General features: G+C 39.1%; 2 protein-coding genes across 3 annotated transcripts in view; one reads left to right on the forward strand and one right to left on the reverse strand.

The window, feature by feature from the left end:
* Nucleotides 1-11,340, forward strand: part of bahd1 (bromo adjacent homology domain containing 1) — a 34,726-nt gene extending 23,386 nt beyond the window's left edge. For both annotated transcript variants that reach the window (XM_075447551.1, XM_075447552.1), the window contains exons 3-7: nt 4,607-5,004; nt 5,292-5,451; nt 5,555-5,634; nt 6,269-6,360; nt 6,647-11,340. In XM_075447551.1, coding sequence (XP_075303666.1) covers nt 4,607-5,004; nt 5,292-5,451; nt 5,555-5,634; nt 6,269-6,360; nt 6,647-6,839 — 923 coding nt within the window. In that variant the 3' untranslated portion in view covers nt 6,840-11,340. The remainder of the gene's footprint in view (nt 1-4,606; nt 5,005-5,291; nt 5,452-5,554; nt 5,635-6,268; nt 6,361-6,646) is intronic.
* Nucleotides 11,341-18,396: 7,056 nt separating this feature from the next.
* On the reverse strand, nt 18,397-23,330 carry prlh2r (prolactin releasing hormone 2 receptor). The gene is made up of 3 exons (XM_075448127.1): nt 23,248-23,330; nt 19,894-20,789; nt 18,397-19,305 (listed from the first exon to the last, which is right to left on the reverse strand). Exons 2-3 carry the CDS (start codon nt 20,785-20,787, stop codon nt 18,982-18,984), a joined length of 1,218 nt encoding a protein of 405 aa, XP_075304242.1. The 5' UTR covers nt 20,788-20,789; nt 23,248-23,330; the 3' UTR covers nt 18,397-18,981.
* Between the last annotated feature and the right edge of the window lie 921 nt (nt 23,331-24,251).

Here is a 24,251-nt window from a genome sequence, read left to right on the forward strand (position 1 = left end):
CCAAATTCATAATACTGACTTTATACTTGTAAGGCCTCCTTATGAGACAAGGCAACCTTTACAAACAGAGGAGTACATTTTTCAAATAAGTTTTAAATGTTCACGAGCATGTAATAGCTGTGGCGTGATTTTGTATTCATAGCTCTTCTTATTCTGCTGCCAAATCAGTACAATGTGCTGAGAATAGCTTTCATGTCGGACATATTTTATTCTCCCGTTATGGAATGTCACTTGAGTGGGAAGTTTGAAAAAAAATACCAGATAAAGGGCAAGACCTCCTTTGTCTCAGATTCAACGCAAGTAAGTGCACAGCGAGTACAAGGCTTATGCAGCTGAAACCCAATGAGCTGATTGTATGGGCTCACGTATCAGCAGTTAGTTGTGGTGTTCAACAGCACTGTGTGTCAGAACAGGAAGTCTGTGGTGGAGTACACCAACGGTGTGTGTACGTGAGCGTTGGTACGTTTTAAAGCACTTGAACTTCCCTTCAAAACAACAGAAATTCTTCCAAACACGCATGTTACACACTTTCTTTCTGTCTTTTTCCAGCTGGGCCGGGCTGTGACCTTTCCCTGCCGCAAAGTGCACTTAAATCTCAGTTTAAATCTTTAGTCCTATTCCCACGACACTTGTATCATTGGAAGTCCAGGCTGGAATAGTAAAGAATGAAATTAATGATGACTGAATGTAATTCAACAGCTTATCATGGTGTTGTGTGTGTTGTAACACTGACTTGACTTCCCGGTACACTTAAAATAGAGCAGAGCCATTGTTACTGTTTTTAGTAACACGTTTGCTTTTCCTATTATGACAAGTCTGCTGTGAAAATGCGCTACGGTCCGCCCACACAGGGGCTGTCGTTTTTCTGTCTGAATAGGACTCTTCTCATTACTGTTTGTGGGTTATGTGCAGATTCAGTTTGACTTGCGTCTTCTTAACTCTCCTGCTCTTTTTGTTCCACCTCTGGAGATATTCATTTTATCTCGGTAACGTGGCTCCTTGCTTCCTCTATGAATGTCTCTGGATGGAAGATTTTAGCTCCTCCGGGCGAGGATACAAGAGAGAGAAGCGATGTTTGAGTGCACGGATGGAGGAATTTATTTACCAAACTGTTTCCTCCACCCAGTATCATTTTGAAAATCAGTCACCTCAGCACACAATATATGCAGGGATGTGACTGTTGTAACTTTTTGCATCCAAAAGTGACATGACGAAACAATTTTTTTCCATTACGAGCCTGATTTTACAAGAGAATGTGAAATACCAGTGGCTACATTTCACAAAAAAGGCTCAAAACTTGTACCATTACTCTGCTTTCCCTCATCTTCTTTGTACACAAATAAGCTTCAGTTTCTATGTTGATGTTCTTCATGAGAACGTCATTGCCTACGTCTTTGTACGTGTTCCTCTGTGCTGACGCTCATGAGCCTTCACGCAAGAGATCACTGGTACAAGACGTTTGTATTTCTCTACGACTCTCCCAGTTACGATTCTTTATTTTTCTTTTGCACTCTGACCTGGGGATTGTTGGGGTTAGAGTGAACGTATGCGATTACGTCTACGTGTTTCAAAATATGTGTCAGGATCTGGGTTTTTAGTTATGTTTTGTAACTTAGTTATTGGTATTTTTATTCAGTGCTCTTTGTGTTTTCGGTATTAGATCAGTCCTTGTTTCATCCTAGTTCTGTTTTTCTCAGTATTCAGTTATGTTTTATTTCTCCTTGTGTATTCTTTGTGTTTAGTTAGATTCATTTTCAAAGTTGGCGTGCTCTCCCTCGCCTCCTGTGTTCTGCCATCTCTCTCTCTCTCTCTCTCCTCAGTCACTCTCACCTGCAACCTGTTACTAATCAGCCACCAGTTCCTGCTCCAGTAATCACCTCCCCAGTATATATGTCTTTCTAGTTCCACCACTCCTCGCCGGATCCTCGTCTGTATTCTTTGTCTTACTCGTCTGTATTTCCCGTCCTATTCCTCGTCTGAATTTCCTGTCCTATTCCTCGTCTGAATTTCCTGTCCTCTGCCCCTGATTCATGGTTTTCCTCGTCAGTCCTGTCCCGCAAGTATTCATTCTGGTTTTGTTATTTTATTAGTTTTATGTTCAGTATAGTTTTTCAGTGTTCCAGCCTTGCTGCGCCTTTTGTTTATATTTGAAAATAGATCCTTTAACTTCATTTCTGGCTCTTTTCCGTGTCTGCACCTGGGTCCTCCCTTAACGCATCATGACAATATGTGGTTGGACAGAAGAAAAAAAAAATCTGCATGGCGAAGGTTACACATTTCCATTGTTTAACTTGAACACTGCCCAAAAGAAAACGAGAGCACATTGATGTGTTACCATTCCCAAATTCACAACCACAACATATTAGAAAAGTGGACAAGTGTACCCACCAGACTGGTTGCCATGAGAGAAAGAACAGAGCAGATGTGACATGAGGAAGAGACGATGCAATAGATATTGTCAATAGAGTGTCCAGTGTGAATATTTGTTAATGATGGGCAGCATGTGTATGATGTCCTTTTAAGTCTCAGGCTGATAATAATTGAACAGAAAATATTTAGTCTCCATTTCCTGTTTCTACTAGCATTTCGCCTCCAAAAATTCTCAATTGTTTGAAACATAAACCTTTATTCAAACTCACGATACATAAAGTTTAGTTTTAACTGCAACAAGCTGTGAAAAGTTGTTTGGGGGTGATGTAAAATGCATGGTTAAGGCTGAGAGATTTTCAAAGTTACACATATCCAATTAAAAGTTTCTGTTTTTGATTGAGTTTAACATTATTACGCTTCCTCTGTTGCCCTAAAATAATTGTAGCTCATAGGTTCCCAGGCCAATTAAAGAAAATTCAAACTATGATCGTCAGATATGAATAAGAAAGAATTCCTGCAATTAGGAACATTTATTTTATATCAAAGAATTAGAACACACACACTCACACTCACAAAAAAAGCTTATGTCCATTGTCTTGCCCCAACAATAACAAAAATTCTAAATTATATTTTAGAATAAGAACATTTCTTGGAAAACAAAGAGTTGATGACATCCTTCACTTTGGGACATTTACCTACTTTGCATCCAATTCAACTTTTTCTGAGGGTGCATGGTTGTTTGTCTCGTTTGTCTCTGTGTTTGCCCGATGATGGACTGGGCGTCCATCCAGGGTGTACCCTGCCTCTCGCCCAATGGCAGCTGAGATGGGCTTCGGCCCCACTGTGACCCTGAATATGATTAAGAGGTTATATTAGCCTGGCTGACGCGTCCACATCTCGATGAGATGGTGGTCTGGGAACTAGGTGTCCATTTTCTCGTATTTGAGGCGTGGTTTATGAATGCCTAGAGGCGTGGTTTACGAATGCCTAGAGCCGTTTATTGGGCGCTACAAATGTCTATTAAATGGCGTCTGGTTCTTCCCATGCTGCTTTGCGCGATTCATAGCCAATTGTATCACTTATACCAGATGATGTATGTAGAGCGACAGAAATTCGACGAGGAAGAAGGCAATGAAATCTTTCAAAGCCAAACGTTGCTCTTTTTTAAAAGTAAACTTGCGTTCTAAGCTACTTAAAACACTTTCTAAGGCTGCATCGAACGGTAACGTTGTGTCCGCTGTCATGTTGGATTAACACTCTACAAGCTTCGGTGTCGCGCATAGACGTCGTCATCGTCTTGCTGCCCCCCCCGTTCTGTGATTGGTTCCCTAACTCAGGCAAAAATAAGGGCGGTGGTTTCCAGGCTGCCTTTGCAGTGTGAATGAAATCGCGCGCAAAGCAGCATGGGAATTCCCAGGCTAAGGTTATATGGTAATACGGCCATGACTGTAAATCCAAACAAAGCCAACAGCAGAGATGATACAGAATGGTGTGTAGTGCCTATGGGCCTCGTTAAAGGAGTAGCCTGAGATTTCTCATTTACAAGAATAATGTGAAGTCAAATATTACTCTGCTGGCTGTTTCATTACATCAACATATTTCAATGTTGCAGATGTTTTAGGATTTTTAACAACAAACATTGTCTATTGTCTTATCCATTTAATACTGGTGTTTTTACTTAAGATGGCAAATGAATCTATCTGGGATAAAGATGTATTTTCTCTCTTTGAAATGTAGTGGAGTAAAAATGTTAAGCGGCAGAACCAAAAGTGGAATGACAGTATAGCAACTAAATGTTTGTGTATTATCCACAAAGTAAGTTAAGATTTTGATGAGGTTTGTATTCAGAGAGATGAAAAGGAAATGGATCAACTCGGAATCATCAAAGCAGCTGTTGTGTGTGTGTGTGTGTGTGTGTGTGTGTGTGTGTGTGTGTGTGCAAATCACACAGAAGAGTGTTAGCGTTGCTTGTTTTAAGTGGCAGTTTCAGGTGGGTGTCTGTTGTGTCCCTGGGTGTGTCCGTGTGCAGATTTTTGTGTGTATGTCCTGTTAAAAGCTATAATTCACCTTAATTGAGGATCTGCTTGTTTGGCAGAACTAATATTTGCTGAGTTTAATGTTGTGTCTATTATGTAACCTTATTAAAGATGGTTGATCACAATGGCCGCTCTTTACAGAACTGTGCCCTCATTGCACTTTACTTTATTATCTCTTCTTTTCTTCTTTTCCTCGTTAGATGAATACCCATCAACCCTCAATGACCACCACAGCCCCTCCTTCATTCCCATTTGTCCTAGTCCCAGAGTCCTCACCGGCTGCCCCATTTCCACCGTGCCTCCGGCCGGCCAATCAGTGCCCCGCATTCAAACTCCGCTGTCCGACCCCAGCCAACCCCAGCCTCTGCTCCAGGTGGCGAAAGAGTGTCCGCAGAGTGCCAAGCCGCCCAGCGGGTCAAGGTCTGGCGTGCGTGGCAGCTCGACGGTCTCCCCTCTGAGCAGGGACAAGAAACAGAAGCTCAGCTCCGCCAACTTCGGAGGGCAAACCGTTGCCAAGCAGCCAAAGAACAGAAACCAGAAATCCACCAACGGCTGGAGGCCAGTCGGCCTGCCCTTTGAGAAGGAGGTTTTCATTGTGGTATGTAGAGAAAGTCATTTTGAAAGTCTTTTTAACACCGCCATGAAGGTGCCACTTTAATTAAATCCAGTGTAATTTAACTTTACTGTCCCAAAAGAGTTTGGAATGATTTATCACACCTGTTTCATTGTCACCTCAGGGCTTAGTTTTTTTTCTACTGTTATCCAAACACTTGCCTATCGAGGCGCAAAAGTCCTTGAACACAAACGCCTCCACCAGTGTTTTGCTCCGTAGCCTCACAGTGTCAGAGATGACTTCTGTGTATTTCCTGCTGCCTGTGTTCTCAGGGAGAAGAGAGTCTGGGGCTGCGCAAGTGTTATGATGGAATCCGCAGAGTTGGGGACCTGATTCGGGTCAGAGACACTGTTCTGTTGAAGTCTGGACCCAGAAAAAAGTCTTTGCCTTACGTGGCCAAGGTCTCATCTCTGTGGGAGGACCCAGAGTCAGGTAAACAATGATTATGTTGACCACAAGAGAAGCTGTGCTGATATGACAATAACTGCCTTGAGAACTAAAGTAAACAGGATTTTTTTTTTTTTTTGGTCTTCAGGAGAGCTGATGATGAGTTTGTTTTGGTACTACCGTCCAGAACACACACAGGGGGGGTGCAACCCCAGAGTAAATTGTGAGGTAAGAAGCTGGCATGTGTACTTAAAGTTCTTTTTTTACCATCTCTGTCATGTGTGCTTCAGGCCATGAGCTTAGATTCAATGTACTGTCACTAAACAATCATTAATTTTATGATGCGTCATTGTTTAAATATTTTTTGTTTTGTTAGCAAAAGCCAAACCCTAACCAGAAGGATTCTTTCTGTGTATGTACACTCAAAATGACTGAATCACTAAATCGCTCAATGCTGGGACATGTTGGACTTTAATGCAGCGCCCATGACCTCTGTTTCACAGAGATGTTTGTATGTTGCACACACATAAATACATTTGCAGGTAAACATGCAGAAAAACGGCCTCTTTTGTGTTTGCTTCCTGCTGTCAGCAATCTCCCAGAGAACCAAGTTCAGTCCAACGCCTGGAAACAATAAACCTTGTGAAGTCTGTCATTTCTCAGTTGAACTAACAAACACATTAGAGCAGCAGTGTGACCTAAAACATCTTTCTCCTTTGAGTATGTCTGGAAGTGAGTGTGAGGCAGATGAGATGAAGTCTTTTGAGGTCCTAACACATGCAAAATGTGAAGGTTTAAGAGGATTATGTTTGTTTGTTTGTTTGTTTGTTTGTTTGTATCTAACCTCGGTGTCTTTCTGCAGAATGAGATCTTTGCGTCTCGCCACCAGGATGTGAACAGTGTGGCCTGTATTGAAGACAAATGCTATGTCCTAACACTGGCACAGTATTGTCGGTAAGAAAGAGTTTCCCATGTGTGGTCCCTTTAGCATTTTTCTTTGAAGTGCATTTTTCTTTGTTTCAAACATGCCTCTGTTTAAAGATTTTTTTTGTTCAAAGTGATTCCTTTCAAACCCCCACTGGGTTAACTGAAACACGCATGTTGTTTAACATTAAAAGCAGGCAGCTTTACTCGGCTCTCAGCTTTTTTTGATCCACATTACAACCATAAAGAAATACAAACATTTTCTAGCTTCTCTCTGAATAATCTTGATGACAATCTGTGTCTGTGCTCTGTCCAGATTTTGTGCCTTGGTAAAACGCCGTAGGGAGGGCGTGTGCGACAGTGCTGCCTCCCTTGTGGTGCCACCCGTTGTTGGCAACACCATGCCCACCCACCACTGTGTGCCCGATGACGTCGACCCAGAGCTGGTGTTCTTCTGTCGACACGTCTATGACTTCCGCTACGGACGCCTCCTCAAGAACCTGCAGTAGTTAGTGACAGGACGTGAGATAATACCTTGGTGTCATTCTCCATTCATTTTAATTAGCCTCCTGCTGCCTAGTACAAAGGATTAAGAGCTTATTTTGCTTCAAAATCTTCTTTTCATATTTAACATACCCCACATTTATTAAGTACTAGTAATGGTTTGACGTGATGTGTAAAAGTTTGTATGGCGGTTTAAATGGTCTTTATCATCCATGGCTCTGGTGTTGTAGCAGCTGCGTGAAGAACCTGGGATGTACTCTGCTGTAGAAAATGCTACTGTAGCTCTTAGAACTGTGACATTTTATAGATCTGCAGTTGATGTTACATGTAATAATGCTACTATCTGCCAGACAGATATCAGATCCGTTAGGTGTTTAAATGATACTCTATAAGTCATGAAATTCTGAGGCATATCATGCTATTCTGGTCTTTGTGAGGAGAGGAGAGAAATAGAAGTTTCTCTGTGGTTGAAGATATCATTATCATTTCTCATGAGTTGTCTGCAGTTTTACGATTGAAACAAGAAGTTTTTCTACAGGACACTGCATAGAGAACTTTTGCTTTAAAGCACTATAGCGCACATCTAGCTGTTGTCTAGAAATGGTCTCAAAAAAAGCATTGAAGGAATCGGTGCAGTTAATATGAAGCCCCCCAGCAGCTGGTTAGCATCGCTTAGCAAAAAGACTCAAAACAGCCAGTTGCAGGCTTAGCACTGTGCTAACTTGCTGCTGGCCCCAGCTCTGTACTAAATGTATACAGACATAAGACTGATATCCGTGTTATTATATACGAGCACTTCCACAATAACAGTTTCATTTTAAAACACACATCCTCACGATTGCTTTTATTTTTTCTCCTTTTGGATCTTAAACAGATTTTTGTGAAGCATCGACCCGGTTTCAGTTAGAAAACGCTAGACAAGTGTTAGTCTCGTCTTACTTCCTCCCCTCCTCTGACAGTGGATAAGGACCTTGGTACCACTTTAAATCCCTCATTACGACCGGCAATCTGTTTTCAACAGCTTGACAAGGTAATAGTTCCACCACTGGCTCTGATTAACTAATCATTCGCCTGCATTGCTCAGTGGATTGATTATTTTTCAGGCAAGAAATCATTGTTTCATATCATGATGCCACCTGGATTCAAATTCTTGAGCTGAACCCAAGCATATCAAATATGTACAACGCAAAGACATTTGTACTTTTAATTTCGCCAATGCTGTCCTTGCTTCTGCAGATGTTTCTAATAAGCAACCAACAGTTTTAAGATGAAACCGTGTTATTGTGGACATGGCTTCTGATTTGGCTGGAGAGTGAATAACTGTTTTCTAAAAATATCTTATTGTCCTGACGTGATTGAACTGGAGGTCTCTGTCCTACACCCCAGTGATGGCAGTGAGAAAAGTTCTTGATAGCAAAGGGGTGATTAAATCCTGTTCCAATTTCAATCTCCACTGATTAAGTACAATCGCAACACATGATGAAATGTGGAAGTGCTTTGGTTACATCTCTCGTGAGTTTCTGAGATCATTTAAGGTCATATTTCATATTTCTTGCAAGGGAATTCATCTCAGTGAAGATTTCTACACCAACCTTCACGCTGCAAAGAAAGCACAGACCAATGAATTAAGCATTGGGTAGATTTTTGTTCAGCCATTTCTGAGTTGGTTTTTTTTTACTTCCCACTTAGCCAGGGGTTTGATAGGGCTATGATGTTAGCAAATTGTATATTTGCATTTAAATGTCTGGTTTAGTGTCAGATAGCATCAGAGAGATGGCATCACTTAGCCACTTTATATTCTTATTTCTTTGCTGATGAGCTGGTGAGTAATGTATTCATTGTAGCATTTAGATCTGTGATAATGACACGTTCCTATGTTTGAGAAAACTTGTGTATTTATTTCTGTACTGAGAAAATATAATTTATTTTCAAGAGATGATTTTAAAGAATAGAGTTTTCGATGAGTGGCTTTCATTCCTGATTTGAAAACAAGGTTGAAATTGTCTCTCCTCCTTAGTTGCACTAAGATGAAAAGTGTGTGAGTCATTTGCAATAGCTTTTCTATGTTTGAGTTGCCTACCCAGTACTAACCTATTTGATGTCGTGTTGAGATGTTGCAGTACGCAGTTTTGAGGACACGTATTACAATTTAAAGGAAATGTGTGACCATTTGATTAACCTGCAGGACCAAAATGTACCTTGGCTGCTCCCTGCTTCCTGTCATTCTTTCACTTCTTCTCACATGAGAAAGCTTTGCCTCTTCACCTTTAAATGCTGAATGCTATGATGATTTACCTTGCCATTAGCCTGTACCCTTGATCTTGCTGCCTTATTCCCTGCCTTTCATCTGGAAATGTTGTACTGATTGTCGCCTGGGCTTATACAGCTTGTTAGTGTGCTGATCTGGAATCCAAGATACTTTAAATGCATATTAATGTTCCTTGTGACAACATTCATTTTATACATGTTTATTTTGGACCAGTTTATCAAGTCAAATCGATAGTAATTTTAGTATAGAAATGGCCAGCAAGTAAAGACTAGGTAACTGTTCAAAGAATAGGAACATTTTGAGATGCAGCCCTCATGTCAAATCTTTCTCTAATTCGCTTAGCTTTGCATAAAGATTGAAGGCATGTGGAAATTAGAAGGGGACACTAAAAATTTTTTGGGGTTAGGTGGGGTGCAAAGGTGTTTTTGTTGTTGCTGTTAGCATTCATCCCCTGCTTCCAATCTTAATGCAAAGCTAATCTGCTGGTTAGCTTTATGCTAAGCTAACATGCTGGTTGGAGCTTTATCTTTTACAAACCGATTTGAGTTGAGCGTTATTCCCAAAATGTCAATCACTTCTTTAAATTTTAGTTTTCTTCTCTTCGTACAGCAGTAACTGTGGTTAGCTTGACTCGTATCATGACTTGTTATGAATGTTGCTTGCAACACGATTTCACAAATTATTCAGAAACTTTTCTAAACTACTACACGACAGTCCACCTCTTAGTTGTCCCACTTTATGCATATTATGTTGTGTGAACTGTTATATTTGACCAAAATATAGATAAAGACATGTTCTCAGGGGAGCTTTGAGAGTTTGATAGCAAAATATGTAAGGATATACTATATTATCAGACACTTTTGGGAACAAAGTAAGTCATCACATCTCTCGCCAACTTGTTAAATGTAATATGAATCTTTCCCTGAGCTGGCCCAAACTAAATTAACCAGTCATTTTCACACAGACATTTTTCACAAAATGTACATCTCTGCATTACTTGCTAGTTGATTTGTTTCTGTATTGTTTACCTATATAAAAAATATACTGTTAAATTATACACGTCATGCACACCACTTCCCATTACATTTTGTTGTCTTATTAACACAATAAGATTGGATTTCCCCTTCCGTGTGTTACATAGCTTTTTAAAGTATGTAATAGGAATGCGACAATAAAAGGCCCACTCGCGTCAAGTCACAAGTCAACAGCTTGACTAAAACAGTTCCTTTGTAGTCCAGGCTCATCTTTCCTGACTTAACAACTTTGGCATGAATCACATTTGCATGATGCCTGTCTAGTGGCTTGTTTGGGACACCATCAATCAGAAGCTGTCTTGCAAATCACCATTCTTGATCAATCAGCTGATGGGCACTTCAAGCTCTTCACTTGTCGTTTCACGTGTCCTAAGTTACCAACACAAAAAGAGGATCCATCTTGGTGACTGTGGCTCAGGGGGTAGATCAGGGTTGGCTCTGCAGGGCGTAATCTGTGTTCATTTAGAAAAAAGGTTATGACTAAAGTTGCACAATAGTTTAATATTCGACTTACAGATAAGGGTCCTCAGATGAATAGGTTCATTAGATTAATTAATCTAAGATGGAGAGGTTTTGTGTATAAAAATACTTTCTTTAGTTAATGGTAGTGAATCAAACAAAGCCAGATAACAAGATAGATTTAGTTGTATTTGGTTAGTTTATTATTATTTTTTTTTTCTGCATTAAGCCCCCTTTCCTTGTTCAGAGACACAGATCTGCACACCATACATATTATGGCCTTAGGAATCAGTTAGAAAACAAATTAAGTTTGATCAAAATATGTGATACTCATGTCTTAAATGGTCCTCTGTGCCTGTTCCCATAATCCCTGTACGTTTTCCAAGAGTTTTCCATGGAACAAAAGGACGAGTGGTTTGCGTAGTTTCCCAAATGCCTTTAATCTTTTTGTTTTTTTGTTTGTTTGTATTACTTGTCTGATCTTGAATCACCACAAAGAAATGTTTGCACCAAAAAGAGAGACAGAGTGTAGCGTATCAAATCATGAATTTAATTTCATTCCCAGGCGCAGAAAAACCTGAATGTTGGTTTGTCTTATGTTAATTTAATTATTATATTCTTTGCATGGCTTTTTGGAAATATCTTGGAAATATTAATCACAGCACAGATTCTTTGTATGGTTTCAAATGGACCTCTGTAATATAAGAAAATATTTAATTGTAATAAATAATATATGAGTTTGAACATGATTTTGAGACTCTTTTTGGGCATATGCACAGTTCCAATTTTCAAGTCTTACCAGGTTTACAGCTGTAGTGATAATAATTATCCACATGGTGTCTCACTCACACAATATGTTTTTATCTGATTAGATGTATGATACAAACTCTGATCAGGGCAAAGAGTTCAAAAGATCAATCACTGCATTAAGTGTATTATGTCCAATTATAATGAAATATGTCAAATGTCTCCCTCAAATGAATCTGTTTGGAAAATATATATATTTTTTCATCTTCTCTGCATTTATTGCATAATATGACCTCTTGTTTTTTTGTTTTTTTTTAATTGCCAAAAAGTTGATCAAAACATGCTGAGTTAGATATGAAACTCAAACCCCTCTACTTCAAAAGTATAAAAAAGTATACTCTGCTGATATTTGTTCTTTTTATTAATAGCAAACTTCTGTGTGTATTTGTGTAAATTCAGGGACACATGGTTTAACCTGGCTGAAACTGGTCAATAAAGATACTATTCACATACTGCTATTCACCTCATACATGAAAATGAATCCTTTTCAATCTTTAGAAGTTGTTAAGAAACAGAGGGAAAAAATATTTAAATTATGATGAGACACTACAGGTGAATGGGTTGAATCTTACCTCTGATAAAACTAACATAAGTGAACGATAGCTACACGGTATGTCTAAGGCACCTTTTTGAAGGCCTAAATTCTAATATGTATGTGAAAAGGTTGAAAACATGATCAAAATAAGATAAATCCTCCATAGCTCTAATACTATTAGGTCCATGGGGACTAAAAGCAACATAGGTTCCCCTTCCAATCGAAACAAAAAGACTCGGATAAAAAACTTTTGCAGAGATAAAGATTTTTTAGAAATATGATTAAATTGACAGTTTTTTATTCAGTCACCACTTCTCATCTGAAATGGATGTGATCCCAATTATGTTTCGTGCTGCGTAAATCATGGTGGGAAAAACGAGTGGGAGCACCTTGAAAGCCGACGCAATGACACATAAATCATCTAACTTCAATAATCAGGCTTCTGATGAATATGCATGACACCCCTGGCACTGTTCAATCAGGCTCAGAGGTTTTAAGTGGTATGAGCAGCAACCCTGCGGGTTAAGAGTCAGTGAGAGCGGCCTCAGTGCACAGACTATTTAGTGCCAATAAGCGCCTGTTTGCTCCTCTCTCTTTTTTTTTTAACTTTAGTTTTTTTTTTTGCTGTTGACTACAGTCCTGTTGGTTTTCAGTGATTGTTCGGGAAATGAGTATTTATGACTTTGCTCCTTTCTCCACTCAGTTCTTTCGTCCTGTGTCCTGCAGCCACGGGCAGAATCTGAGGTTCCCAATCGTTTCCACTCGAGAGGACACTTCTGCAGTGGGATTAAAGTAATGGATGAGTAGCTAGAACACAAGCTGATCTTAGTAATTCATGAGCAGTAGATTTAGCTTAAAGTACTGGCCTAAAACGTCCAGTCATAATGGATAGATAATCGCTTCTAGTGGTGAACTGTCCAAATTAAATGGATAAAAGTGGTAAACAGTTAAAGCAGTTCGCTCAAAGAAGTGACGATAACCAAAAAAAAAGCAGCTAAAGTTACTAACCAGTTATTAACCAACCATGGGTTGATGAATAAAATAGTTTACTAAATGTGATTTATCGAAACACAGTCTTCGTGAAGTTCAAACTTTAGCTTTGCTGAAATGAATGCATTAATGTAAACTCACTGACGATCCATAGAGCTAAGATATTCAAAAAGAGTGGTCGAGTGTCCACGTTTTGCTGTGGAAAGCAACAGTTGCCACTGATTTCTAGGCACAGAATTTTCCAAATCTTCATAGATAAATTCAAGCAAATCAGTTTTGTAAAAACAGAAGATTTTTTATATGAATTACAGAAGGTTATTGTACAATAACATAAACACAAATGTATGAACACTGAAATGAATAGTTTGAAGCAATTGAAACAAGTGGACACAGTGATTTTAGCATCTGGCTGTTGCATTTTGTATTTAGGGGAGATTTCATATCAGAGGAAAGAATTCGAATTAATTTCACATTGCAATTTCCTTAAGTTTTGTGGAAGGCAACTGACCAGTGATTTAAACCATTGTTTACCTGACATGCATATGACAACTTCTGCTAGCAGGAGGCAGTAGAGAATTTATCCACATTTGAAATGCCAGAAGAAGACATCAGAGCATACTGATTGCCAAGACAGTATTTTTTTAAACTTGATGGAGGAAATCTGTCTTTACCTGGAACCCCAACTCTTTTAATAATAAGACAATACAAGGAATGATGTTATTTATTTACTAAGCATTTTTATTCAAAACCCCTATTTGGTAAAAAATGCAGGAGTATCAGGAAGGCAATATTATTTGTTAGCCAAGACCTGGCTGCTGGAACAACTCTGAAATATCTCCACTCACTACATGGGCAGATCGCTGAAGGAGGAGGAATGACAGAGTCGATGCAGTGTACCATCAAATTCTCTGTTTTTCTGAGAGCCGTTTCACAAACTTGACCCCAAAACAAATTTGTGAAATGGCTCTAAATAAGAGAGACCTGTGACATCTCCCATTTATTTATTCATTCAATGGACAAACAAGAACTTATTTGTTGCCTTCAAGGACCTATTTTTCCCAGTCCTAGCCACCCTGCCTTTTAGTATCATTGTAGCCCAGGAAGAAATGTACTGAAAAAGAAAAACCGTCTACTGTTACAAACTAGCCAGCAAGGAATCCTGATCTAAACCGAACAGAAAAGCTGTGGGTGGAGCTGAAATCTATGATTGTTCAAAAGATCTCCTGCGAGCTCAAAAGAGATTTTACATCCAACAAAAACTACCAGCAGAAAGGTGTCAGAAGTTTCTTGATGAGTAAAAAACATTTAGGTGCCTGAGCTTTATAATACTGCAAATAAAATACCAGCTAGCACTGCAGCTAAAAAAGCTAACTTTACTAAAACACTTTGAGATAAAAAAAAAAAAACATTTTTAACTTAACAGCTGGAGTAGGCTACCCTCCTTGAACTTATGGAAATTGGAGCCAGTGATATGTACTTACTGGCATTTAGAGTTAAAAATTCTATAAATGTGCAGTAAATTCAACAGCAAAAAGCTGCCTTTCTCCTCAAAGCTTCTCCAACAAGAGATTTTCACATGTGCCAGAACTGTCTGATGTTTATGTCAAATGTTCAGTTAAATCAAACATGACGATAACATGACATGACTGATTTGATTTAGAATGTGGTTTTCAGGCTGTGCAAAAGCTGGTCTTTATGCAAGCACAGGTAAGAAGTTTTCACCCTTTCTCTCGACACTCAGTTACTATTCAGGGATTTTTACAATCCCCTCTCCATGGTGCAGCTCTGACTCCACAGCAGGGGATTATTCCTAAAAAGCGTTCAGAGCTGTGTGTTTTGTGGTGTTTCTTTCTTTTATCAGTCTTTCTCTTGTGTCTTGACGGTAAAGACGCAAACCATCCTACACACTTTGATTTCCTCAAGCCTCGACTATTGTAACATCCTCTTCTCTTGTCTCGGCCAAAAATCCTTTAATCAGCTCCAGATTGTTCAGAACTCAGCTGCCAGACTTTGAAACAAGAATTAACAAGAGCACATTTCTCCTGTTTTGGCCTACATGCACTGGTTTCTAGTGTGTTTTAGAAGGGATTTTAGGTTCTCACTATTAAATTTTAAAGCCCTTCGTGGCCTTTTGCCTTCTTATTCATCTGACCTTTCAGTAAAACGTATGACTCTGCGTCGGAAAAGATCCCCTGGCAGCGGACTTTTACTTGCTGCTTTGGTTTAAGTTGTATTTACTTGATTTGTTTGCGAAGCCCTGTGGGTCATTTCTTTGGGAAAGTGCAATATAAATAAAGTTTAACACTATTGTTTTCATTATCTTAAAACAATGAGAGCAGACATCAGAACTGGCCACTATTTTTCGTTCATATCATACAGCTCTCGTTGTGCTGCTGTTTAGTTTTTAATCCAAAATTAACAAATGCATTGAGTTAAACAATCTTAAGAGTCTCAAAGAGCATCATCATATCCCCTGAACAGCACTGCATACCAACGATGAATGTAAATCCTTCACACACTCACTCCACCATCAGATATGGAGGTAAGAGAATGAAGAGGTAGGAGTGTGATGTGCAAACTATGTATTGCATGTGGATAGTTTCATGTTCGTAGGAGATGACAATGATTCCACTTCTCTAGAACGACATTCAACAAGACGTCTTTTCTTTGGCCTTCTCTTTGTCACGCCACGGAACTTATGTTTTAAGTTTTATGTTTTAGGTCACGTTTTGGTTTTTAGTCCATGTTTAGTTTTTAGTTTTGCCATGTTTTAGTTTCCCTTCACTCATTAGTTCCTCCACTGCACCTGTTCATTCCCCACCAGCTGCACCCAGTCACTAATCTCCCAGCCCTCTATTTAGTTTCCTGTCTCCCCTGTCTGTTTGTCAGATCTTTGCTTGCCATACTTACCTGACCCGTTTGTCTTACCTTCCTGACCTCCCATGTTACCTGTGCCACCCGTGTTCTTCGTCAACCACCTGAAGTTAAGTAATTATTTATTCCATGCCAAGTTAAGTCTTTTGTTTGTTTTTCACTCTCCAGTTTTTTTTAATCCGGCTCAGCCTTTTGTTTGAACTTTGTTTTTTGTTTGTGAAATAAACCCAGTTTTCCTTTGTAAGTCCGCATCCGTGTCCTACCTTCACCACCCCCATCCCTGACACTCTTGTGAACTCTTATCTGGACTTCAGTATTTCCTTAACGTGGATGGGATTCTGTCCCAGTCATCAGCTGCTAAAATATACAGTTTGTGCTCAGTGCATTTTCATGAAAAAGTGCTTCAGAGGAGCCATTAAGAAATGTTTAAATGAGATGCATTAGGTGGTTTTTGCTTTAAAAAGTAGTCCCTTTAAAATAAATAAATAAAGGCTTTTCAGCTCGACACAGAAGAAAGAGACTTCTGTGTACACAAACAGAGAAACTGTTTCACTAAATGTTCCTTTTGCAGATACAAGTCTGGATAATTGACTGTACTACATTCTGACATAATTGCCCATTAATGGATTTAGCCAACAGACACACTCAAAAACACCACTAATGGTTTTTTGGTTTGCTTATTTATTTCTTATGTCACATCTTTGGGATTCTACAAAAAAAGACCCTCTTCAAAGGAAGATTTATTTTGAATGATCGTGATCTTTACAGATCACGGGTCTCGTAGGTGGGAAAACATGATCTAATTTGTGGGTATTTTAATTGTGTATAATGTCCCTGGTCTTGCTCCCCCTTCTGTTAAATGGATATGTTCAAATCTCTTCTACCAGAGCTGTCGTTAAAGGGAATTTAATTCAATTTAACATTTTTTCTTGTTTTACCAAACAAAAGTGACTGTGGGCTGTTCGCCTTCTCCCTGGAAGCAATACACTCCAGGAACACTAAACTAAAAACATGTTTCCCATCTCTCTAAAAAGCTATAAAACCGTAGTTATTGGTTCACCAAACACGCTGGCATAATTTCAGAATTTGGAGTAGTTGTTATGTGGCTGTACCACAACTGTGGTTAACTTCTTCATTTTTCTCCCCTTAAAAGCTTTTTACAGCAAATATCATAAAACCTGGTGATGGGAAACTTCTTGATGTGGTCCCAATTCCCCCCTCAGACCCACAAGCTTGAGGCATCGCACCCACAGGTGGTGCCGTAACAATCAAATTTCAGTTTTCACTCACTCAATCAAAAATGTGGGCTCCACAGCCAAAATGAATCTTAATCTCAGAATTCATCTGCATCTTTTTCACAGCTATGATGCCGTTACCTCAGCTTGTGGTAAACAATGCCTTGTCGGTGGTGACATCACTTCTTGAGATGCAAACATCCAGATGTCATTCTCCAACATTTGCCAACGATCGAATTTATGCATGTGGGATGTTTCTGAGTGATCACTGAGATCATTGAATGCTTGTAAGATGCATGAGCCCTGAACCATTCAGCTAAATCTTTCCTACTGAGGTTCTTTTGTGCGTTTTCTTTAATGCTTCTTAATAAACCATCGACCTGCCATAATGCAAGTAACAACAATATACTATGGCGTAATTCGGTGGACAAAGATTCTAAGTTATCTTGTGTGCACTGTCCTTTCTTAAATTAGATAAACACCATAAAATCAACTTTGGTGAAAAGTGATCAATGTGGACTTTCTTGATTTTGTTAAGACTTTCTTTTAAAGACAGCAGGATATCGACAGATATTTAGAGCTCCATTCATACTTTTGAAAGAGAATTCAAAGGGAAAATGTCTTAGCTTGTTACAACTTGAGAGCTCCCAAATGGCTTGGGTCATGGCAGCTTCACATATGAGGCCAGAGAAGCGGAGTAATTCTCCAGTCTTGCACTCACTCATCAGAAGGCTTGTTTCACTGCTTGTGTTCAATTATGTTCAGCTCCATCAGTATAGGTTGTGACTCAGTGGTGCAGTGCACGTATGAAATTCCCCACATGCAATTTAGATCCCTAAGGGAAATGTGACAGCATCAGAAGACAGAAGTACCTGATAGTTATTTCATATTTAAAATGATTTCATACAGTTTAAGCTACAGTTGGAGAATAGCTGGAGCGCTCAGCAGAATTTGAAAATGTAACTGGTGAAATATTTTATATTTGTCAGGCATTTAACATCATTTCATTCTGCATTTACTTTGCAAAGATCAAGTCTAGCGAGGCTGCAAACCCTGTGGGTTTGTTCATTCACTGAAATGTTCAGAAACTATAACATACCATCATGATCTTTTTTTTTCTTGTCACTGTCTATAAATATTGTGCACATGCTGTGTTCAACAAATGCCACAGCTGACGCATGAAGTGCATAAAGCGTTCACTGATACAAGACCAAGAATGATACAAAATATATTATTCAGTCTTTATTACAGATATGTTTCATAGTCTTATTTCATCCCTTTCCAATATAAATGACATGAGAAAGAAAGATTATTTGCAGTAACCGCTTTACTGAGTTTTACTAAACACTATCATATTATATTGTCAGGATATTGCAACTATTATCTGCATATACTTTCTCAAATGCACTATCTCTAAGGTAGAGAAAAAATGACAAGGTATATGTGGATTATCTAATAGATAACATATATTATTTTATCTGTAAGTCACAAGAATAGATGCACAACAATTAGACAAAAAACTATAAACTTTATAATGTATTCTTTAAAAGTCAAGGGTGAAAAGCCAACAACGGGGTATTATTCACTGTAAAAGAGACTATCAAACGTATACATTTGTTAGAAATATAAGGAAACCACGTTCAAATCAATTACATAGAAGCAGATGGATGTTTGTACACCTGTATTGTTTTGTGTCCATGACCAGCTGCACACATTGTGCCTGTTACACCCCCAGTTTGAGAATTTAGGTGTTTTAATGATTCTTTGAATCAACTCTCTTTTCTCTCTGGTCGCCTATCAGTATAAATGCAGACGAGACTCATATCAAATCTGGAGAAAAGAAGATGCAAGCTGCATCAAATCTGATTAAAGTGGTTTTAATGAAGCTGAGCTGAATAAACACCGGCTGGTAAAATTGTTGTGTCCGATCAACTGAAAAACAACTCAAGGGTTTTCTTGTAGAACACTGTCACTCACGGCAGCACCTGGTAAGTCTGCTACAATGGTGGAGGTGTGAAGGCGCTGCATCCTGTGCGACGCTGTCGGGATGCTTGACCCTTGACTTCTGTCTTTTCCTTTTCCTTTCCGCCGAGACAGGAAGTGGAGAAACAAGTAGGAGAGGAACTTATCGTGTAATGAGGCATAAATGAAAGGGTTGTAGCAGGTGGAGCTCATGGCGAGCAGGTGAGCCGATACTTGGATGATATTTACGTAATTCTTTCCCAAGATGGAGAAATCTGTGTCCAGGTCACGGATCAGATTCACCACCTGTGAGGTAAAGATAGTTATTTCAAACATTAATCAAAGGTAAAATATCCTGGAAATCACATACATCCTAAAAAGGAGAAGATTTATTAAATATGCTTTATTGTTCTTGCTGAGACTAAGAGGATAGTCACAATTTTCATGTCTGTTAAAAATCAAGCTATGTTAGCAGATAGTACACAAACTGGAGGGTGTGTGAAACAGCAAGCCTGCCTCTAACGACAAGTATTTTTTGTCAAGTACGTACGTAATTGTCAAGTAAGGGTTAAATGTAGGCTTCAAGCTCTAATAGAACATGCAGACAGCTGTTTCTACAGTTTTTACATAACAATAGCGTGTCTAGGTTTCAACATTTGTACTATTCTCTATTGAATCTAGAGTTTAAATGATTTTCATATCATTACATTCTGTAATGAGCACTTTAACCAGTGTCCAATGTAACTTTTAAGGAAATGGGGTTGGAAGTGGCTTTGATCTGATTTTCTAATTCGCAAGATACGTTTAAGTGATGCTATTGTTTCATTAAGAATTTATACATCTGTAATATATATCAGTTAATCAAACCATTTATTTCTTGTTTTATTCATGCACCTGTAAGGGAAGCCAGGAGAAGGCAAAACAGAGAACGGACACCAGCAGCAGGCAGAAGGTTTTCCTCCTACGTCTACTCCAGGCAGCCCGTGCAGACCTCAGCTCTGAACATGCAGTCAAACCAGACGTGGTCCTCTTCTTCAAGTGGTAGGATATAGCACAGTAGGAAATGGAGACGGCAGCCAATGGGACAAAGTAGGAGAAGAAGAGGCTGAAACAAGAGTAAATGAAGCGGCCTTGCTCCTGGCCATCCCAGAACTCCTCACATACATGCATCTCCAGGCCTGCAGCGTGCAGGTCCAAGTAGACAGTGTGCATTGCTATAGGTGTGGATAAAGCCAGGGAGGACAGCCAGATCAGGACTACCAGAGCCCCGCAGAACTGGCAGCCTGCTCTTTTTCGGATGGGATAAGCCACAACTACATAGCGATCCACTGCGATAGCCATAAGGGATAAGACTGCTGCATAGACAGCTGCAGACTGCATGACAGTGACAACATGACACATGTGGTATCCAAACACCCATCCACGCCTGTCGAAAGCATAGGATGCTGTCAAAGGGACACAGAAGAGGCACATTACCAGGTCAACGAGCGCTAGGTTGCTAATGAGAAAATTTGTAGTGTTGTGTCGTTTCTTGTTGCGCCAGATGAGAAAGAGGAGAAGCAGGTTTCCGGAGCACGCAATCAGGACCACAGCAGAGTAGAGGGGGATGAAGAGTAGCTTCAGACTGAACAGAAGGTCAACGCCAGCAAAGGAGGGGGCTGATAGCACGGTGGGCGAGAAGATGAGGTGAGTAGAGTTGGAGCAGGATGAGAAAAAAGAGGAGGAAGAATCAGAGGCTGAGTCAGTGGAGTTCACCCTGGACTGATTCAATGCCTTCTCCCAGTCCATAGCTGTGGAGGGGTGAATCAATAACAAGCTGTTAATTATGCACCAGGTATAAATTACCAGCATATTCCTCATATATAGTAGCATTTACTCATGTAGCATATGCATCACTTAATGGACAACATTATTATTTGATAACTGTCTTCATGATAAGGTATGAATGCTGATGAGTCACATCTGAACTGAATAATTAGTGACCACTTCAAACCTCTCAATCGATTTCTTTGAAAAAGCTGAAAAAAAAAGATAAATGAAAAGGCTTTTTTGTCTCTGTTAGTATTGCTAACACATCTGTTTACTTACCACCTTTTATTCATCCTGCCTCTCCAAATCTTGTATATCTCGCCTTTGCTACTTTGGTTTTCATAACCAGTCAGAAATTTGTCTACGCCATGTGAATTTCTGTGGCTTCAGTTCTTTATATTTTAAAAATCAAACTAATTGTCAAAGATTCTCACTGAATACGTGCTGAAGCATCTCTTCAGAAGTGGGACCAATCTCATCCAGTATAGATATCGGGCTCCGATACAGATGTGATTCATGGATTGGATATCGGACTGATGTCACTGAACAGTGTCCCGATCCACAAATGGATGGAAACTCCTCAGTGTCATTATATTATAAAAGGCAGAATAAGTTACTCATTAGTTATACACAAATCAAAACTATTTTTAAATCTTTTTTGTATTTGTCTCCAGGTATATTTGGATTTCTCAGAGTCTAGATATACTGTACAGGTGAAGATGGAACTTGCCTCTAAGCCAGTTGGCAGAGATAGCGGTCTACGAGCTCAAAATGTTCTTCATTTGGAGGTATTTTAGTGTATAAACAGAGAAAACATGTTATGTTTGTAAAGCAAGTATACCAAGGAATAAAAGTTGTGTAGTGTTGGTTACAACCAAAGAGGAAACTCACTGATGTTTTCCTGAGGAATGATGAGCTTCAGCGAAAAAAACAGGAAGGCTAAATGGATTACAGAAAAGTCTCTCTGTGTTAGCGATCAACCACTTTTTGTCGAGGAAGATGTTGGATTCTGCAGCCTGTTAGAAAACATCAAGCAGGGGGCAGGCTTGATTTAACATCCTGGAAATACACAGGCCGCTGTATTAGTCATTACAGTTAGCCTTCCTCAACACCATTAAAAGGATGTCAATAATGTTTAAAAGACATCATTTATTTATTTACTATCTTTATTTATGTTGTCAATGTCATGAAAAAATGTCAAATCTTGTGCTTACAGCACATTTACGTCATCTCTTAAACACACAATCGCCAAACTCTTTATACACACATCTTTGAATGGCTTGTTTCCAAAAATGCATGTTTTTATGCATAATATTAGATTATGCCCCCTAGTGTTCACCATGAGGAAATGCATTTTTGTTCATATTAATAAACTTTACTTAAGCAACGGGAGAGGATAGTTTGAGTGGCCGAATATTTGCATCGCATTATTGTGATAGGATGACAGCTACAAAACAAGGAGAGTTGTCATTTGTGTAGAAATCCTTGTTAAAAGATGTATTCCACTCATGCATGCACTCAATACATTGCACAGATTCACAACATGTGAATACCAATGTTGACTAAATATGACTGAAGTTTTTACTTAATAGTGTTCAAAACATAGTGATGCAGGACAAAATTAAAGATGATCTCATCATTTGAGTCCAAGAACTATGAAACTGTATCATATGGGCAGATATCTAAATTCAGGTATTGGAATCAGATCGGAACCCCAAGAAATGTGGACTGGTACATCTCTACATCTGTATACGAAATCAAAACTTAAGACGTGATCCAGAAAGGGCTGAGTGATTAAATAAACATACTCAACCGCTGCTACACCACTATGAAAAGGGCATGAATGATGATTCATTTTGCATTCTGTGGCTGCAGAATGAAGCTATAATTAGAAGATTTGGATGCAAATCTTTTATATTTCATTTTTCTAAATTAGATCAAGGTGAAGGGTGTCCTTTTGACAACAGAAGTGGATACAGAGCATACTCCCTTTCTTTGTATTGATAGAACACAATCAGCATCAACTATCAAAAAAATAAATACAAAACAAATCTGGTCAGATAAGCTGAAATTGAAGTTGTGCTGAAGCAAATTGGGACAGTTGCCCCACAACGTGTTCATTTCTGACCCTCCGACTACAATATTTGTCAGAATTCTATTGTATTTCTGTTCCAAAACTGTCAGAATGTTTCAGGTTAAATTTGTACATCACAGTCAGGCAGTGGAAACTGGTACTCCTACCATGCTGAATGTGCTCAGAGCCTCGACTACCTTATCAGTGACAACCTGACCACACAACAACGACATAAATATATAAAGAAGCATATACAACTGAGAAATTTCCTGATTTAAAACTTGTTGTAAAGAAACATTTGTTTCTGTAAATGGAAAGATGTATGACAATGAAAAATTTTAAGTGCATATTAACGGTAAAAGTACCTCTTTGAGATGTCAGTGAAGTGTCAGGCAGACGGCTCGGCACCTGTTTGCGTCCTCTTTCCTGGTGTTGTGCAGCCTTACCTCTTCACTGCAGAGCGCTCTGCTTCAGAATAAAGAGGTGTGCTGTTTCTCTCTCTCTGTCTCTCTATCACACACACCACACAGTAAGCATTTGTGACAGTGCGTCACCTCCCGTGGAGTAGAAATTAAATAATCATCTTTAAATACTCTTGTATTCTTTAAATGCTACTTTATAAATGTGTAGATTTCTAATTAAAGGAGGGGACTTATAATATGTCTGGGCACAATTATTCATGCCAGTAATATTGTCAAATATTGTCACGATTTAACTGGAAACAGACTCAGCAGAGGGAAAGAGCCGTGAAAATCATCTGGGTCCTTACCTACCCTAAACGATGAATGAATGATGTCACGTTTCCAGCTGTGAGGTTCTTCACAAAGCTGACAGGTAATAGACAAACACACCCAGATACCAATGTTTTAGAAATCATGTCCAAATTGAACCAATAAGACATAAGCCACGATCTTTCTCCTGGAGCACACATTAAGTATTCATAATACCAAAACCAATTTAAGAATTATGAGTCCTGTTATCAGGGCCACACAAACCCAGCGTGACACTGGGATACATTAAGTGAGTGTTAAAGGGTGATCCGGGGCACAACTCATTGACACTGGACTTCACATCAGAAGGCTGGTTGTGAACGTGCTATAGTATCAAATTGAGGTTGAGGCAATAAAGTTGTGTGGTTGTTTTGTAGCGTTAGCTTGTATTACATAATAACGATGACATTTTGAGCATAAAATGTCCATGACTTATACACGAGGTGCGGTTGTCATTTGAGTTTCATTTGCACCAAGTGCCGCGACATTTTTCCCTCTTACCTTGTATCATTTATGTTGTTGCATGATTTCCTTTTCATTCAATTTAAAGCTTAAAGTTTTGTGAGATCCTAACCAATAATTTAGACTTGTTACACTAT

Source organism: Odontesthes bonariensis, chromosome 17, assembly GCF_027942865.1.
Source record: "Odontesthes bonariensis isolate fOdoBon6 chromosome 17, fOdoBon6.hap1, whole genome shotgun sequence".
In the NCBI taxonomy this organism is placed as follows: Eukaryota; Metazoa; Chordata; class Actinopteri; order Atheriniformes; family Atherinopsidae; genus Odontesthes; species Odontesthes bonariensis.

What these genes read in the sequence shown, in the direction of transcription:
- prlh2r (XM_075448127.1), bottom strand. Translation starts at nt 20,787, where the DNA reads ATGGACTGGGAGAAGGCATTGAATCAGTCCAGGGTGAACTCCACTGAC. An exon ending in TCTCCTGGCTTCCCTTACAG is followed by an intron (nt 19,306 to 19,893) that starts GTGCATGAATAA and finishes TTTACCTCACAG; the next exon opens with GTGGTGAATCTGATCCGTGA.